This window comes from Hippoglossus stenolepis, chromosome 11, assembly GCF_022539355.2.
Source record: "Hippoglossus stenolepis isolate QCI-W04-F060 chromosome 11, HSTE1.2, whole genome shotgun sequence".
Classification (NCBI taxonomy): Eukaryota; Metazoa; Chordata; class Actinopteri; order Pleuronectiformes; family Pleuronectidae; genus Hippoglossus; species Hippoglossus stenolepis.
Window position 1 is genome coordinate 18,393,479 of NC_061493.1, and position 19,531 is coordinate 18,413,009.

Here is a 19,531-nt window from a genome sequence, read left to right on the forward strand (position 1 = left end):
GGTGATTATTAAGCTTCCTGCGGGGACTTGAAATTCACAACTTGTCAAAACCTCTCAGCGCATCTTCACGCTCGCTTGGAATACGCATTGCCGAGGAAGGTTCTGATGTCACGTGTTGGTAATAATTTCCAGTGAGAATGAACTCCCATGGTGCATTTCTTCAATAATCAAATTGCATGATGAATCCAGAAGTTCTCATGACAGGTGACAGTTAAAAAGAGTCGTAGAATATCATTGAGAAAACAGATTAAAGTACATTTTAAATCAGCTGCCAACTCTTGATTGCTCCGTCTCTGACGGGTTTCTTCACCATAGCAACAGCAGCCAAGGTTAATGAGTATTTTTCGCGTTTAGTCCCGTCCGCAGAGCCAAAATGACAGAGAAAACATTATTTCTCAGGAATGAAGCTGAAATAATGGACGCTAGTGGCCATAACATAAATCTAAACTGTGTATGATGGTCTAAATTATCCAGTGTTTCTATGTTCAGTGACATTAAGGATGGGTTTTTGGCAATGGGAGGCGAGAATGTCAAACATGTCCTTTAAATGATGCAGCAGAATATAAACATTTGATAAGGATTAAGGAGTGATCCTAAACTAGATATCCTTTGTGTATGCCCTGCAGTCCCACCGCACTTAATTTATCCCTCTCTGCTCATGTCAGGTCATTTCGGTTCATTACCCATTGGCAGCTGATGATGAGCTGAGTGCCTGGCTGGAGTTTAGTGTCGTGTGCTGGTGCTTCCTCATTGTGTGTGACATGCAGGTCCCAGCCCTCCGGTCCGACGCCTGAATTATTGAACAGGTTCTGTTGGACTGACCTGACGCTGACCCCTGAGCGGTTGCAGGGTGTGAGGGGTGGACAGAGCGTGACTGAATCCTTCTCCTCGCAGGCCATAAGATACTGGGCATGACTGTGAGGGTTATTAGTGAGAACATATTAATAAATCATCAGTTACAACTAGTAGCAGAGCAGGGTTGGCTGAGGATAAGAATCCTTAGTGATTTGCAGGTGTATTTATTTCATATATTGAGAACTCGAGGCGCACACATTTCAATAGTTGATCGTTTCCCATTATGAATGTTGCTGCAGCTTATTATCCATCAGTGAAAGAGCAAAGCAATTCCCATTGTGTACGTGTGTGTGTGTGTGTGTGTGTGTGTGTGTGTGTGTTTCAGCAAGCAACAGGTGGGCAATTTTGCAGTATCGTGCCCACTGGTGGTTCTTCATTACAAAGACACAGCTTTGCTAATTTTCAGAGAGTTGTTGTTGTATCAACGTCAAACAACACAACGGCAAAATAATAATGAGAAAAGAATGAAAACGAACACAAGTCAACCTGCATAAAGATGCGAGGTGGGAACATACACAGACGTCCGAGGCCACTCTCCTTCAAACGAGTTGTAAGGACCACTTTGTGCAAATAAGAGCAGCTGAGAGGTAATGGTAGACCTTGCACTAATGGGAGAGCTGCTCTGCTGAAGGGTTGTTACTGTCAAATAGTAGCTGAAGCCTCCGCGGTGGCATAAATCTGAAAATGTCACTCTCAGCATCTTCGCTATAGTTTGAGATAGTTTCCCCAAACACATCGAGTTGTTCCAAAACGATCGCTGAAAACTTGATCATCATGTTTTGAAATTCTCTTGAAATCGACAACTATTAAGTGCATCGAAAACCAGAGAATATGTATTTCCCTAAATTTTTCTTCTCGTAGCACTCACACCTTCAGAAAAGAAATCTACCTTCTCTTCGTTCCCTGTTGGTGCTTCTCTCCCACATGTTGCCTGTGAAAAGACAAGGACGAGTCTTTTATGAGTTTCAGTAGGGAGCAGGACTCCGTCTTAACTTGAACCTTGAAAATGATCATCTTCATAGCAGCTGCCTCCAATCTGAACACAAGAGAGAGACAGAGAGATCAGCCAGCGTCATCAAAATTCATGATTCTGTTTACGTTGTCAACAATAAACCCCTGAGAACCAGGTTCTTCTTTCTTTTACACAACCTGAGAACTTGAAGAAAACTACATTGACTGTTTATAAAGATGGATGACATGACATCAGCTGAAGTGAAACCTCTCAATCGCCTGTCGATCGCCCCCAGGTGGCTGGCTGATTTTATCCAAGTGTTTTATCAGTAATTTTGGGCTTAGTTAGCTGTTTTATGCTTTAAAAAAGAAATGTAATGATTGACAGGTGAGAAGGGCTCATGATCGACGGGACCTTGCTCCATCCTCCGATCACTACTCTACAGATTCTGGCTCGAGGGCTATATGGATATTTTGCTTAGTGGATAGTGGGAGGAAGTGCGTTGTCCATCTTCATGTACAGTCTGTGTTGCAAACATATATATATACGGAAAGTTTCATGGTGCCATACGCCTTCTGATGCATGTTCTCTTCCTCCAAATCTGCTCTAAAAGAACATGCACCCTGGTCGGCACACATCCCAGTTTTTTTCCCTTCTACTGTGAGGAATGTTCTCCACAGCTTGTTAAACAGAAAGTGAATTCCTCCAAGCACATTCTAACCTTGACATCTGCCAAGCATGTGTTTCATTAGCTGCAGACCGGTCAGCTCCAAATAAAAAGCATGTAAACTCCATGATAAAAAAGCCCTACTACAGTGATAATGATCAGCTCCGCAATTTTCCAGGGTTTTTCACAACCATAGTAGACCCCGAGACACCGCGGTGCATTGATTTTTAAAATAAAGCAAATAATAAGCAACCTGGAGAGATAAGAATGATTGTGTGAGAGAAAAGAAGGTGTACACGCAGCAGCACAGAGAGTGCATTAGGAGAGCTGTCAATGTGTCTCTGTGTAGGAGTGATGGGGAGCACGGGCAGAAGGTTTTCATGTCATACTGTGTTGTTGCTGATGTGAATTGTTGAAAGAGTCAGTTGAGATTTTACGAAATGCTTATTCATTTTCTTGCAAAAAGTCAGGAGAGAAGGTCGATACCAATCTCACATTTATTTATTTATTGTGAAGCTACAGCCGACATTTTGCTCAGAAGCTAAAATAAAAACTTGGCCTTCGAGCACCTGGTGAAGTTTCATGGTGAAATTGCTGAGTGACAGTTTGCAAGCTTGATAATTCTGAGAGCACTTGCCCTGCATCAGTAATATAACTATAAGAAATGGTGGACAGTCATAGCTCTGTGAGTTGTGCGTCATCAAGCGGTTGTTTAGCAAAGACGTGTGAGTGAATTTTGCTGTGACACTTCTTCAATATATGTGAGTTATGGATGTGTTGGTAGATGAACATGTGCATTTGCTTTGTTTCCAAGGGTTAGTTAAGAAGATTTATATACGAAGGTACACACAGCTGAGCAAGCTAACCCAAAGGTAAAGAAATATGCTGACCAACACCTCTAGTTCAATGATTAACGCTCAACTCTGTACAAAGATGGACGATATGACTGCTCCCCAAAGATGAAGCCAAAGTGTCTTGATCGCCACCTGCTGGCTAGCTCCACAATAAGTCTAGCCCCCCATCCTCTGACCACTAAAGCACAGACTTTGGCTTCAAATGCGCAAATGGCACCACTCATATTTGGGATATTTTGGCTTCATTTGTAGATAGTGGGAGGAAGTGAAGACCAGGTGGATGCCTGTTTTGTTAGCTATACTTTTTGTCTGATCAGTTGTAAACTACAAGTTTATCTCGATGTCGTGCAAGATTTGTAATATCACAGAAAATATTGGTACAACACTGGAACTCATCAGGCAAAGATGCACCTAAAGGGGCAGCGAATAAGTCATCCTGCTGACAAACACTGGGAGTCCAAGGTTTCTGCCATTGAGTCGAAGATGGAAAAATGGCTCTGCCAGTTATCCTGGTCTCACAAAGATGATGGTGTGCTGCTTTCACAGACAAAGGATAAGTCATCTGCTTTCTGCTCTCCTCTGCTCCGCTGCAGCACACTACTGACCTTCAGTAAATGTGTTGTGGAATTCAGAATGCTGAAGAGAGGAACATATATATAGTCCAGGACTATAGTACAGTATCTACCTTCTGCTTGCACTGACTGTTATCCTGCTGTGGGAACACATGTCCCCAGCTCTTCTATTTTCTTGTACAAAGAAAACAACCCAATGCTTCCACAGTGTTTTGTTCTCATCCAGTAAAATCAGCCGTGTCCAACATTATGAGAGGTAACTTGCCTTGAAAGCATCAAAGATGGCTTCACTACACATGTATGTGATCAGCATAAACGCACGGCGTGTCTGACAGCAGTCTGAGAGAATTTGGGTCAGACAGATGTAAAGAGCCTGACCCATGAAGTCTGCCTCCATCCAACAGCAAGAGCAAAGGAGTTAAACATGTATGAGAAATTCAGACTGAGAGGAATATTCTGGGCAACATAGGCTTCAAAGCAAATGCTCAGCAGTGCGTGTGAGAGTGCGTAGCTGCTTTTCCATCCGTAATATGGCCAATATCATTAAACTCCACAGGGCTCCGAGTCTACAGGGGTCCTCCTCACATACTTTTAAAATGCTTTGAGCACCAAATGCAAAAAGTGAGAAATGGCCATAAAACACGCTTTAAAAAGCAGAGAAACGCTCACACCGAAATATGTGGTGAGATGAAGTTATACAATTATAGATTGTTTTCGGCACTCCACTTCAATTTGTGTGTTGTTGTTTTTTTAACAAAAGTCTGCAGCTTCTATGAGTTTGCTATGTGACGTATGTGAATTTTGGAAAAGTAGCATTAAATTGGTTCTGTTGAGGCCAGAAATGTTTAATGAACCCAGAGGCAGAGACGCACTTTGACAGAATCGCTGCCTTTGAAGACAAAGATGGAAAATTTCAAAGTTTCAAAGATGCCATCTGATATTTCTCTTTACTTTGTGTTAGATTCCAAAAGACTGGTTTGATGCCGCGGGAACATTTCCTGCAGAGCCTCTTGAAGGAATGTGACAACAGCTCTCCTGAGGCCGGAAACATTTCTGACACGACTTGTACTTTAAATTGTGGGTGTGAATTTAAATGCAAGCAATAACAGCTACTTTGTAAATTTACAAGCTATTTCTCCAATACAGCTCTGTCAGCAAACAAGCACTCTGCTGCCGACTGTGGCTCACTCAACACGCAGCATATCCAATGCAACAGCACTGCAAAGACAGTGTTTGCACTCTGTGATGAGCATCTTCTGTATTTGCAGATTTTATCAACTGGGATACAAACGGTGTAAAATGTAGCCACTTCTCCCAAGTTACACGACAGAGAGTGATTATTTGAAAACTTCTCTTTGAAACAGGAGTTTCTTGTGCTGAAGCTTCTCATTTTAAACTTTTGATGAAACAGACTGCAGACAGTCTCCGTGCACTGAATTCAAAATGTGCCTCACAGACCCGAGCGGTGCAACGCTGTGGCACCGCCGTGCCGAGGGCGTAATGAATGTACAGAAGAGCTAATTTTCACTTAGCTTATTCACCATCTCGGTGCTTTTTTCGCTCATTTCCATTCATTGACTGCAGGTTTAATTGGAGGTAATGATGAGCCCGCTGCTCTCTGACGGTGCAGTGTGCGAGGCCACACTGAGCCACAGTCAGCAGAAATCTCTGCCATGCTCGCTCACACAGTTGAGTAAACTCCCAAAGCATCCGGGTCTCCCTCTCAGGCTCCAAGGCCAAGACTTGGCGAGGAGATGTGCTTGTAGCGAGTCAGCTGAAATCGCTGTCCACAAGGCCCGGAGGAGTGCCGGCGGAATAACAAAAATGGAGTTCGGTGGGGTTTTTTGATTATTGCGATCCATCAACACCCCGGGGAGGCCTCTGACTTCTCCAACCCTCAACTCCCACACTATGTTTGTCTGTGCATCTGTCATTCTCCTTCCTGTATTTTCTCTTTCACTCCCCTGTCAGTCTACCTCTAAGTCTCCATCTGTCCATGTGTGTTTGCCTCTGTCTCCTCGTCTCTCGTCTCTTCTCCCTCTGCCCACTGAATCTTTGTGTAAATATCAACATAAACCACCGCTTCGCATCGTGCCCACTCCGTCTCTGTTGCCCTATCCCCGTTCATCTCGGTGTGAGTCAGCGCTGATGTACGGCAGACGTCTCCAGGTTTACCCATGGGTCTGTTCTCTGCTGGCAGAGCCGCCGAGCTGGGACAGATTGATGACAAAGCCTTGTCAGGGCAGCTCAATGTTATTCAAGGCTAGATTGCATCTGAAAAGACCGTACGCCATGTGGCTAATGAATTAAAGACGAGGCCAGCCAACATTGATCAGATCAGCAGACAACCATCAATATCTTCCTTGTTATGGGGGTTTATGCGAGGAAAGGGTGATTGTTGAGAGATGTAACCGCCTGTTTTGTAATTCTGCTGCTCTGGCAGCTTCAGAGCTGAAACAAAGATGAGTAACACGAGATTCATTATTGACCTTTGAAACAGCCGCTTGACAAAAGACAATTCTCAACCAACAATTCTCTTAATTCTTTCTATTTCTTTGAATCACATCTCAAGGCCTTCCAGAATGCTCTTGAAAGCCCAGACCTGATTTTATTGACTTATTTTGATCAATGTCCACACGGAGCTATTTCTCTGTTCTGCAGCCAATTCAGGCGTTACACATCCACTGAAGTCCCCCCCCACAGAGCTGCACCTCAGATGGACCAACGGACACAATGCTCCCATCAAGAAATGCTGCTACAAACCATCCCCAAACATTTGGACCTCCCAGTACCTCTCAGTGTAACCTTGTGGAGAACAAACAAAGTAGACAAGACAAATGTAAATTATAATAAGACACACAAATATCATCCAGTCCCATTGAATATCCAGGCACTTAAACCCTAAGTGACTCTGTCCTTGTTCCCCAGGTGGGTTTGGTGAACTATCATATTGTACTGGAGAACAGTGGAGAGAACAGGAACAGGAGGGTGGTGCACGTCGCATGATTGAAACCCTGCCATCCGTCCCCCTCGTGTCACAAACGGCACCTTTAAGAACAATGACACAAACCCCCTGAGAAGGATCAATGGCTCATTTCAAAAAGCAATATGGCACATACTCACAGGCCGACCCACACAGGGGAAGAGGGAAGTTCATCTGAGTGTACGCCACCAGTCCGCCAACCCCCAGCAGCACATAGAAAAAGTCTGCCATTCTTTAGGCTGCAGTCCTTACAGACCAGATTTAACTTCTCTCATCACGCCATTTATTCAACAGTCCTCCCTTCATTCCCCTGCCTGACTTTCCCCAGGAGCCTGCTGCCTGGTCAGGATCAGAAGACAGGAGGTGACTTCAAATTACTGCAGCTGCAACACTGACAAGAGGCTTCGTACCACAGACTGTACATTAGACTGTATATTAAGATAGATGATGCGTCTCCCACTGAATCATAATGAAGCCAAATATCCTATATGGGCACTGACATCTTGTATTGGTGACATCTCATCCTGTTTTCACATCATGAAATATCTAAACACTTGAACGTACATCGGTGTGATAACAAATGTACTTTGATTATTAACTTTGATTCATGTAACATCTGCTAAAATGGAGGAGGCAGGGTTTATGACTTGTATTACAGCCAGCCACCAGGAGGCAGTCTCAATGTTTTGGCGGTGACTAAATTTGTGAAACTCAAATGCTGCAGAATTAGGATAATCATTCAGAAATTGACACTAGGGTTGAGTGTAATGGGATATTGAAAAGAAGAAAGTTGCTGTGTTGCGTGTTTTTGTTCTATTTTGTTCCCGTGAGACTCTGACTGGCACTCAGGTTCAAAGGTCAACACGATATAAAGGTGAAAAACTGACTTTGGAAGAGAGCGGTGATGGGCTTTTTGTGATGGACTTTTTAAGAATATTGAAAGCAAAGGAACATATTTAATTTTTAATGAAAGACTTACTTCACAGAGAGCTCTCCCACGGGGCTCCCCAAACAGGACAAACTCAAATTAATCTGATGAAACAACAAAATTACCTCTGCTTTATAATTCAGAAGTAAAAACAGGCCTGGCAGGGGAAGCTCCACAATGTTTTTAGTGCAATTACTGCTTCGCAAAGCTGCAGACTTCTTTCTTTTTTGATGAAAAACTACAGAAGGCTGGATTTATTAGATGGGGGGTGTGTTTGAGCAGGAAAATGTTGGGAACAGAGGAAGCTCTGTTCAGCAGTTTATAATCTCTGTGGGGTTTCTCTCCGTGTTTGTGGTCTTGCTGTTGGTCTTAAACGTTGATAGGACAACAGGGTGATAACAGAGGTGCAGTTATTGGTTCACTCCCACTTGTTCATTAATGGTACTATAGCAAAAAAAAATCACCATTATACTGCCATGTAAAATTATAAATTGAAAATGTAATCAGCTTGATTTTAGCAGAACAGATAAGAAATCACACAAATAAAGGAAAATGTTCTGGAGAGTAAAGCTTTGCTCTCGCACTTACTCTTGGGTAACATCTGCATTAAATCAGTTAGAGCAGAAAATACATCTATATGCAAAAAGTTCATTGGGCTATTTAATTCAAAAAACAAACTGAGGGTTTATGCAGTGCTGACCTTTCAAATGACTCACTCTCTCTGTCTGTCACACTCACTTTCTCACAACTTTTTGTCTCCCACTCTGCTTATCATTTGCATTTTCCATCATCTCTCTAAAATAGAAATATAATGCGGAGAGCAGAGAGCGGAGCACAAAACATAATTATCATCTGTAGCAACAGTGCAGGGGTCCCTACAGATTGCTACAACACAAACCCCTGTCAATGTATGGCTATAGTGTACCTTTTTCTCTTTATTGCCTCACTCATATAAAAAGCAATACCCAGGACAAGGGAAAGAAAATGAAATCCCACTCTTCAAATTGCTCCTTTAGACTCAATCAGTCAACTGTTGGAGAGAGAAGAGGGCCACCAACATCAACCAGCTGCAAACCACACTCTCCTCGACCATCCATCTCTGTGCCACTCAAACTCTGGTCAACTCAACAGTTCGTTTCAGCGTCGTATGTGTTACATGCAGCAAGTATTATATATGATAGTGCACCTGCATACAAAGAAGAGAATAGGTCATAAATGACTGTTTGGGCCGAACTGGACAAACTAAATACTCGTTTATGAGAAGAAAATGCCAGCTAGAGTTTTTTTTTTCCCCTCAAACTTTTGTCCCTCAAAACAGAAGCCGACCATGAACTCGTCATGCATAATGTATAGATGTAGGTTTGTTGCACACAGATATAAATGTTGTGACATGAATAATTCAGGATAAATGTCCGGGGAATATAGGGGCATTTGTTTTCCAGCAATGCATCTATCTATCTATCTATCTATCTATCCATCCATATTGGACAATTTGTGTCCAGTAAGTGTGTGACTAGTGTGACTGTGCTCATAAACCACTCATAGACTGAAGCACACAGATGCCTAATGCTAGCTACATTTGACACAATAAATCATTATGACATTATAATAGAGTATAGATCTCACCTCAGATAACAAGCATGGTTGACACCTCACGTGATGACAATTTATACTTTAATATGTTTCTATATAGGATCACTGCATTTGTACCTTTGACTTTTTAAATTGATATTTTGCTAAGTTCGTGTTGATCATCGATCCGTAATGATTTCTGTGAAGAAGATTAAAGGTACATTCACTTTTCTGAAATCAGAGCCGTCTGACAGAGGTGGATCCACTTCACATCTCATTGGGCGAATTGGTGCCACCCACTGTTTGCATCACAGTGGTGGATATAGAAAGACGTATTAATTCATTACTTCATTTTTTTGCTGATTATTCTTGAAGAACAGTCTATTCCTCTCCCATTTACTTGTGAAATGCATCTCCGCTGGTTGCTTGGCAACCTCACCATGACAACAACATCCTGGAATGTCACTGCTCCCAGCTGTTGTTTGTCAAGAAGCAGTTACAGCTCATAACTTCCACTAAACCCACAACTTTATATTCACATTCTGGTTTCATACAGACTAAGTTACTTACTGTTTCAGGAGCTGGGGGCAGATTCTCTTCATCACAGCCAGTCTGTGAAGAAATGAAGCAGATAAGTGTAATTCCTGGTTCTCCTGCTGTACAGATGTGTGACTCCACTGAATTTTCAATCCACAGGTTGTGAACGTTTACTGTGGATCTGATGAGACTTCACTCATTAAGTTATGCACAATGACCATGTAACAGCTGATATATTTACTTTAGCACTCTTATAAGGTAATGAAGGCCTATTTGTATTTCTGTGTATTGTCAATATTTGTATGGATTCATCTGCATCTGTTTTTTGTTGTGATTTTAGTTTTCTGTTCTGTTTCTCCTCTCTTTTCTTTTCTATTGTCCCTGTATCCTCATTTTAAGTCTAAGATTGAAATACGAGTGGGTCCATCCATCCACTCCTGGGTTTGTCTGTCTGTCAGAGAGACGCAGGAGAGAAAAGGGTTGATTTTTTTTTCCGATGGCAGATGAAATCATCAGTTATTTAGTAATTAACAGGAAACAGGCAGCCGTGATAAAGCAGCAGACTGAAGGCGTTGCGGTGTGACAAGCTGAAAGGCGCTTATCTTAATATCATAATGTTTAAAATACACAGCAATTATTCTGCAGAGAGGCGTGAAATTGATTGCAAACAGTTTCTTCTTCTCCTCCTCACACTGTTTGATCTCTGCTCCCCCGACACGACCTCTGATGAAATTCAATTTGGAGCGACGACACTTTCATACATCTCACCTGAAGATATCAAACTTTCCTCTGCGGTGATGAAGATGTTTTTTCACGTGTATCAGTGTATGATTACTTAATCAAGACAGAGAGATGTTGATTGACTGTGAAAGTTTGGTGGTTTTAAAAGCTGAAATGTTTCGTCTTGACTCGACTCCTCCAGCATCTGTCCCTGACGTTTATGGAAACAGCCACGACAATCAGGCTGAGATGGAGACAGAGACTCATTGAGGCCGACACTTGTGACAGCAGGTGTGTACAGATGGCAGACCAGCGCTGACTGAACCACTGACAGCCTTGTAATTTCCCAGCACCACCTGCTGGAAGCCGCATGTCAATATGAGGCTTCACGCTCCAAAACGAAGTGGAATCAGCTCTGCAATGATTCGCTTCGTCTTATCGCCACTGCAGCTTAACTGTTTGAAGATATTTTCAAGAAATGAATTCATTGAGGTATGAGTGAAGGAAACAAAACAGTTAGACTAAAGTAGATTAAAGGACCTAAAAACAAAAGAATTACTCCACCAAGGCCCAGCAGTCCACTTACATTCAAAAAAGATGCACCAAATTTCACATCAAACCCCTTAAATATGCCTGATATCTTTTTTCAAGACCAATGGATTACTCCCCAGGAAATCTGTGAAAATGTCTTTTAAAAATGTGAAAAAAATGGGGGACAGAACCACCTTGGTTGAGGTACAAATGATCAGTTTATGTGTTTATGTATATATTTACATATAAATAACTAATGACATATGCTCAATTGTAACACTGACAACTCATAAGCACATATGAACCATCACGTTTACAAAAGAAAACACTGTTTACATTTATACTGCACCAACATCTCATCACTCAACACTGAAAATACATGAGAGTCTTTGACATGAAGTACAACACACAACATGGGAAGAACTGCACTGAAAGTTGAGGATGAACATAAATTCAGAGTCATAAATTGAGCGACTTACACTATGAAGTGATAAAAAACCTCCTGTGCTACATTCTTTACACTAAATTTACCATTAAACTTACTGAAGCGCAGTTGACAATCCTGCCTGTGTGTTGCTGCAGGCAGTTTTAATTCCGGTGCTGCAGGAGAATGAAGCACAAGTCCAAACTTTACAGGACAACAGCTACAATTAGGAACATACTTCCCCCAGGTTTTTCTCGAGTGTGGGTTGTGTTCAGGAAGCCATTACTGGGCCTGACTGTGTGTTATCTGCCTTTAAAACTGTCAGTAGCAGCGGCAGCGGCTGGATTTGTCTCCTCCAGGCGACTCGTGTGTGTGCGGGGAGCTGCTGAAAAGTTGAAGTGAAAAGCAGACGGGCACTCCTTGTAGTCCACAGCTGCAGCTCATCCCTAAATTATGACTTTTCAGCTGTGGAGGAGAAAATAGCCCAGTTTGACTCAGTTACTCTGAAATAAAGAAGTCTGCAGAGTGGAAATACCTTCACGCATCACCCAAGCTGCAGCTCTTTCATTCTGAGAAAAGACTTGAATTGCATATACTTAGAGAACTGTGATGTATAAATGATAATTGTTGTGCTCATGCAGCATATCATTAGTTTCTATAGTCACTGCATTATGGAGACAAATACCAGTGCAAGCAGCACATTGTAGGGACTCAGCTCTCATCTAGAAACAACAACCTGGACAGACTTTTGGTTTTTGGGATAAGTCTTTATTTTTCAGTTATCAGTTCCTTTTAAATCTCAGAGATAAGTGATGATTTTGTAGATTTTGTTCTGGGTCGGAAGAGAATTGTTGTTTAAGTGAGTAATGATAACTCAGATTTTGTTACACAAAGTTGCAGCAAAACATCAGCAAATTAAATCAATTTGTATGTGTGGTTAGATATAAAGGAATAACCCTTAAATATATGAATATCAATCTTGATCCTATGATAAATATTCGGTAGAAAAATATTGGGGGCAACTTGTAGTCAAGTTGTTTGGTAAATACCATATCTCTCTTTCTGCGTTTACTTTTCGTATCTTAACTCTCTCCGTATAATAAAAACCAAAATGTCAAGAAAACTATTGGATGTATCAGTTTAACCCCAAAAACTTAAATTGATGCACCTTCCAGCAGGGAGGTGATGTGTCTGTTTGTTAGTTTATTTGTCAGCAGAATTATAAAATAAACACTTAACCGATTACCACCAAACTCGCTGGAGGTACGGGGACAACATTTTGGTGTGCATTAAGGTTAAGGGGCAGATTTATCTTCATCATTTTTTCATTTTCTTAGGAGAGTTCGGCCTTAGCAGAAGTGCAAACTCTGCACAGTCTATATCATAAGTGGTTTTGCTATGTGGTGTGAAATCATGCAAAACGCATATTTCTGGTGATTATACGTAAATATAAAATTTGCAGATACAGCAACATATTTACATAATAGTGGAGCAAACACTGGTGCAACATGCTGCACGTTTACTGGAATAGCTGGGGATTGGTGTGCTGAAATACTGTCAGTACTTTTAGGCGGATGTGGATGAAATGATTTAATATAATATAAAATCCTTATATTTCTGAATTAGAAGGATTTTGCTGCTGTTATCACTTGGTTTTGTCTTGTTGTTGAGCAGATGTGTCTGAGGCCTCATAGTTGACATTGTGAAAGAAAACTCAAATCTTTTATTTTTTTTTAATCTTGTTTTATTTAGAACTTCATAAAGACGAAACAGATGAAGTACCATAAGGTGAAAGAAAAACTGTGGTAAACAACATTAAATACACTCAGGATAACTCAAAGGGAAACAGAGAATGTACAACAGAGAGAAATTCTTGCCCTCAGACACATGATCAAACTACACCTACCCTATCACACTTCTATACATACGACTTTTTTCTACAAACATAAATACATGAAGTATTTAATCCACAGGTTTCACATAATGCTCTGTGAAACCTTCAGATTGTGTTGGAAAATCTGATTCACTGTGTGAAATCTGCAATATTTTCTGAGTGATTTGATAGTTTTGTAATAAGCTGATGAAGTCTAGAAGGTTTTGGTCCATGAAGTCCAGCAAACTTGGGCAGGGTGGAGTTTGCACCACTTTCCATTATTATCTATCAGAAGCTGTTGATTCAGTTGTTACATCTGAGATCTACTTGTGCTGGTTCATGACGCTCGTGAGGAAGTCTTCAAAGCGTGGGACTGCAGACTGTGGGACCGGGGTGTCCTCGGCGGGCTGGTCGGCAGCGGGCTGGTCGGCAGCGGGCTGGTCAGCAGCGGCAGGTTCGGCGTGGCGCAGGCGGCAGTTGTAGTCGACCTCGGGGTCGCAGTCGGGGTCAGGCAGGATTATGCCGTGCCCAGTGACCTTCGCTGCCGCAATGCCGGATGGTGAAGCAAATTTCCCGCAGGTGGGGTCGAATGGATGGCAGAGGGGCTTGGCTGGACCCTTGATGTCGGCCTTGGCAGAGGGGCCATACTTCAGCGGAGTGCAGTCTTTGTCGTAGTGCACATAGCAGTCATGGCCCTCCTTGGTCTTGCCACGGATGCCGAGCTTGGAGCGGACCTGGTTGATCGATCAATTGATTTGTGGTTTTTGGTTTAAAACAGATGAAAAAGTAGATCAAAGATAGGAAGTGAAAGCATTATGAAACACCAATTCTTATTTTAAAACATTATTTAATAAACCAACAGAGAAAAGGAAGAAATATTAGAACCATTCAACAAGCGAGATTACACTAGGTTAGTCAAAACATTAGAACTAATCAATCCTATTAGCAGGACTTCAAACTCAGACCTGGTGCTCGGGGACCTGTGGGGGGGGCTTGCGCAGGGCAGCGGCGGCTGCCAGTATGCAGTATGGATCGTAGCGAGGGTCGCAGGCCAGAGGAGCAGCGGGAGGTGCGTACTGAGCCTTGGGGGCGTACTCCAGGACGGGCTTGGTGAGGCCTGACAGCTTGGTGGCGGACAGGGGGTTGCAGCCACCGTCAAACAGAGGGTTGCAGTGTTGCTCTTTGGGAGCCTTCTCAGCAAGGGGAGCAGGAGCAGCGACGTTTGACACACACAGAGGGTCGACGGCCGGGTCACAGCTGGGGTAGAGCCGGTGGTAGAAGCCTGATGGGGACTTCTGGACCAGGAGGGGCATGCAGTAGGGATCCTTGGGGTCACATTTGAGTGCGGCGTAGGATGGGGCGGGGCCAGCAGCTGGGCGGTAGCCATAAGCTGCCCTCAGGTGGTACTGCAGACACTCGACATCCTCTGGGCTGCAGATCCTCAGCAGCTCAGTCTTCTGCTCTGCGCTCAGGAACGGCTCCAGGACAGGGGCGTAGTGGTAGAAGCCAGTGGAGCCCTTCATGGGCATGGGCAGCATGGGGGTGAGGATGGGAGCTGGGAAGTTAACTGGCACTGGCTCAGGCGCTGGGGCCGCAACCTGGGGGACGAGGGGGAAGAGGCAGTAGGGGTCGATGTAGGGGTTGCACATCCTGACGGCGGCAGACTTGACGGAGGAGGGCATCACCACTGAAGCCTTTGGCTTGCTGGTGGACTCTGCAATGCATTCTGGGTCATCAGAATCGGCGCAGGTCTTGTAGATTTCACTGAGGTGCTTGAGGTAGTGGTTGAAGTTGGGCCCCTCCTCTGACCTGTGCTTGTTCTGCAGGTAAGCCATGTAGAGACGGTCCAGATCCTCAACCTGAAGAGCAGGAGGGAAACGAGACAAAATGAATAAATCCTCCTAATCTCAGATGATTCAGATGCTACAAAGGCAGAGAAAAAAACAAAAATAAAACTAAAAGAATTCAAATCTCTTTCAGAGAAACCCTCTGTGGAGAAATGCATGTCGTTTTTAAGCTCGCTATCTTGTCACTCAAACCACAGAGCTCTCCCTGGCACTGAGAATACATGCTGGAACATGAGCTGCATTAAAACCCACATTAGCATTTTAAGAGGGTAACGATAATTATATAATCATGGTCTGAGCATAAAAGAATAACTGCTCTGATTTTTAAAACCTCAGCGAATACAGACGCTCTGTGTTGAAACTATTTCATCGAAGCTCCACTCACTCCCTCCTGGTTGTGGCTGTCCATGAAGTACTTGTACCATCCCCAGAAGTCCGGCACACGTTTGAACTGGGGCACAGCCATCACAGGGACGTTCCTTCTGTTCCGGACGAGTTTCTTCAGGGTGTCCATGGCCTCGGCTTTCACATCAACAGACACTGCAGTCACTGACGGGGAGAGAACGAAGAGATTAAGTGGGATAGTTAGGAAGTCATGTGGGCTAGAGTTACATCCTCATTCGATGCATTCAAGAGAGTTATGAATAAGTTGAAAATTGAATTAAACGTAAATCAAATATTGTTTGGACCTCGTGTCTTTATCTGATCAAGTTATTTTTAAAGTTTGTCACAGTACACTAACCGTGAAAATCAGCTACATTTCAATATGTTGCCACATTCAGCAATAAGTGAAAGTTTAGGATGTTATTAAGTTAAAAGTTTAATATTTCAGTGAGACAGACTTATTGATTTTCTAGCTGACCTGGCTCTGTCCACAGCCCATGAATTAACATGGTATATGTATTTTTTTTGCCTGGACCAAAAACAAGGTCAACAGAGTCATTTTATGAGAGGTTATAATACTTCTTTGAGTATTGCACAGACAACCAGCTGCAGGCTACAGCTTCATGTTCATGCAGCCACAAAAAAGCAAACAGTGTGTTAATAAAGGATTTCTGACCGTTTTTATTCCGGTCTCTTTTATCATTTTAGTATTTTTGGATGACATGAATAAGACGTTCTTTGGTATTTAATTTAAAACGATGGACTACATCATGTTGTTTCATGCTCTTGTTAGTTTATCTCCCCAGATCAACATGTAAATTCATAAAACTCAGATCAATACAACAACATCAGAAGACTATGGCCTCAGGAATCTCAATAGAGCTGAACCGACTCTTCTCTGAGACTCTGCCAACAAACAATGAAAGTTCTCAAAATATGCACGAATGTATTTCTGGATCGGTTTTAGATGAGATTATTGACTGGAAAACAATTTTGCATCCTGAACAACTACAGCTACAACCCTCCAATAACTGTACTTCCATTATAACTTAATATGTTGAATACTTTTCCATTTCATTAAACTGTTATTGTTTGATCGCTGATTAAATATCAGTATAAAGTAAATAGTAATATTGTCCATCGTGAGTTGCCAAAGACGACCTTTTAACATTTAAAAATCTATTTTTTAAATTTAATTTCATGTAAATTAAGTTCAAGTACAGGATCTTTACATTTGAGAGACTGGAATTAAGTTTTTTATTTGATGAGATTAAACAGAAAAATTGTTGTCAGTTCATTTTCTGTCAACAAATTGTTTTAGCTCCATATTGGGTTTGACCAGATTGTCAGGGTGTGTTATTGTGATCACCACCTTTAAAACTTAAATCAATGTTGTGCTTATTTACTGCATATTTACAGTAGATACTCTCTCTCCTTTTTAAGGTCCATGATTTAAAATGTCCTAAATGCCACATCACTGGTCCTCACCTTCCTCCTCCCTGTGCTGCTCCACTGGTACCGCCCCCAGGAACTCTGTAAAACACAGGCAGCAGCCACATTAGCAGCAGCAGGGAAATTATTAGACTGGGTCCAGATGTTGAGCTTTCCATAACATCAGGGGAAAATGCTGAGCTGCTAATAAGCCCCTGGGTGAGACACGGCAGGTGCTGGGGCTCTGGCGCCCGGGTTCAGTTTGCACCCTGCAGATTAAAGACCCCCAACCCACAAACCCTCCACCCCCCTGCAACCTCATACACTTTCAGTTAGGCTTTGAAAACCAGAGCAGTGGAGTTTATGCAACTAATGGGGGCCCCCTTAAAGTAAACCTGTAAAAGTACAAAGAGTGGACCCCCACATAAACCAATTACCTATACACTGTAAACATAGAAGATGGGAAGGGGGGGGACATGTCTGTGTACATCCCTGTTTGCACATGTGGGATATATAGCTCCACAGGGGGGGGGGCTTTAGTTTATGGACAACTGTAAGGATTTTAGAAATGTGTAGGTCATTAAGCCGATTTCCTCTTATATATATATATATATATATATATATATATATATATATATATATATAATATATAAATAAATAAACATCCCCATCCTTCATTAAGAGATTTAAGTAAGAGTAGTACTACAATGATGTAAAATTAAAAGTAAGGCCTGTAGTTAAAATCCTACTTAAATAAAAGTATAGAAGTATGAGCAAGAAAATGTACTTCAAGTATCAAAACTAAAAGTAAGTAATGCTGACAAACAGCCCATGTGACTGTGATATATATTTAATCATTATGATGCTTCTGATTCCTTAATGTTAATGGTGCATTTTGCAGTTGTACTTGGTGGAGTGGAGTTAACGTAGCTACATTATCTGTGAATGTGTCATGTTTCACAAACTGATCATGAGCCTTATGAATAAACTCCCAGAGTAACTTCTGTTGAAATCTGTCAGATAAGAGTAAAATGTACATTTTAATGGATAAGTAGAAAGTTACATAGTTTGGAACTATTCAGGTAAACTACAAGTAACTTAGATTTGCTTCCATTTCACCTGTCGTCCAACTATATTAGGTTCAATTCCATTTTATTTGTAGAGCACCAAAAGACAACATTTGCTAAAGGCACATTACTTAGTAAGATCGAGACCTTACAGTATTACAGAGAAACCCAATAGTTCCCACATCCAGCAAACAGAGGGGATTTACTGTTGTGGCAAAGATCAGATAAAGTCCCAGATACGTTTTGAGTCTCACCTGGTAGTAGAACGATCGCTAACAGCAATCCTGTGTGGATCAGGGAAAACGATGGTCGTCCAACACGAGCCATTTTCTGTTCTATGTTCTTCCTGGGGAAAAGAAATACAGACATATATAATATTCAGTGATGTAACTGAACTGTATTTTCTGTACGAACTTCTGACAAAAAGACTGTATTATCGTAATGCACTTGACTTGAATTCATTGGTTTTTGTTTGGGTTTTGCAGAAGGATTTAGAAATCCATGAGAAGACCATTCACATGGACTGAAAAGACAGCTTTTAGTTTATTTAACTGGCTGCTGCCAAGACAATGAAGAGGATTGGGGACATGTTGTAATGGAGCTTTTCAGAGATTAGAGACACTTCAGTTCTGTATATCAGAATATCAAACAGAGAGCAAATGGACTGAACAATCAAACAGGCAAAAGATTGAACTGTACTTCTCCATGTATGGAAGGATACGGAATTACAGAGATTATCTTCTATAGTTTCACTCAGGCTTATAAATCTGAGCACTTTCCCACTTTTCATCTAAAAAAAGTTGCAGAAAGTTGCCGTGGCTTTAAAAAAAACACACACATTTGTCCTTACCTGCAAAGGTGCTGAAGATGTGGCCTCCTGAGATCAGCCCTGGATCAAGCCTCTTGAGGGGGGGGTCTTCCTGCACTGAGCTCTCAGCTGTCTAAACCGTCTACCTCTCTGCTCCCCTGTACAGGACACACGGGCAGGGAAACATTTTTAAGGAGCCCCCTTGATCATTAAAAACAAAAAGGCATGTCATACGGCTCCGGCGTGCTGTTAGGCGCTCAGGGATTGGCTCCTGAGCTGCCATACGTTCAACCAATAGGGGTCCTGTAATTAGGAGAGGTGAGCAGCACGACAGCTCTCAGCAGAGGGACATTAACAAGGTGCCATTTAGCGCCGGGTTTCTTTCCTCACAGGTTTGGAATTCGGGGTCATCGTGTGAGGTGACACTTTGTCTAAGCCTCTAGTTGATTTTCAGATTTGAAAATTAACATAAATTGCTCAGTGGGTGTGAACTTAAAAAACTCGGAGCTTTTTAAATCCACTCAAC

At 42.2% G+C, this 19,531-nt stretch overlaps 1 protein-coding gene across 1 annotated transcript; it reads right to left on the reverse strand.

The window, feature by feature from the left end:
• Positions 1-13,791: 13,791 nt before the first annotated feature.
• Positions 13,792-18,524, reverse strand: and2 (actinodin2). Its single transcript, XM_035169590.2, has 5 exons — positions 18,452-18,524; positions 17,188-17,232; positions 15,701-15,864; positions 14,434-15,327; positions 13,792-14,202 (listed from the first exon to the last, which is right to left on the reverse strand). Exons 1-5 carry the CDS (start codon positions 18,522-18,524, stop codon positions 13,792-13,794), a joined length of 1,587 nt encoding a protein of 528 aa, XP_035025481.1.
• Positions 18,525-19,531: the final 1,007 nt, after the last annotated feature.

Excerpts from the sequence above, each read along its gene's own strand:
- and2 (XM_035169590.2), bottom strand. The coding sequence starts at position 18,524 with ATGGCTCGTGTTGGACGACCATCGTTTTCCCTGATCCACACAGGATTG. Across the intron at positions 17,233-18,451 it reads AGCGATCGTTCTACTACCAG|AGTTCCTGGGGGCGGTACCA; the intron begins GTGAGACTCAAA and ends TGTGTTTTACAG. Across the intron at positions 15,865-17,187 it reads GCAGCACAGGGAGGAGGAAG|TGACTGCAGTGTCTGTTGAT; the intron begins GTGAGGACCAGT and ends TCTCCCCGTCAG.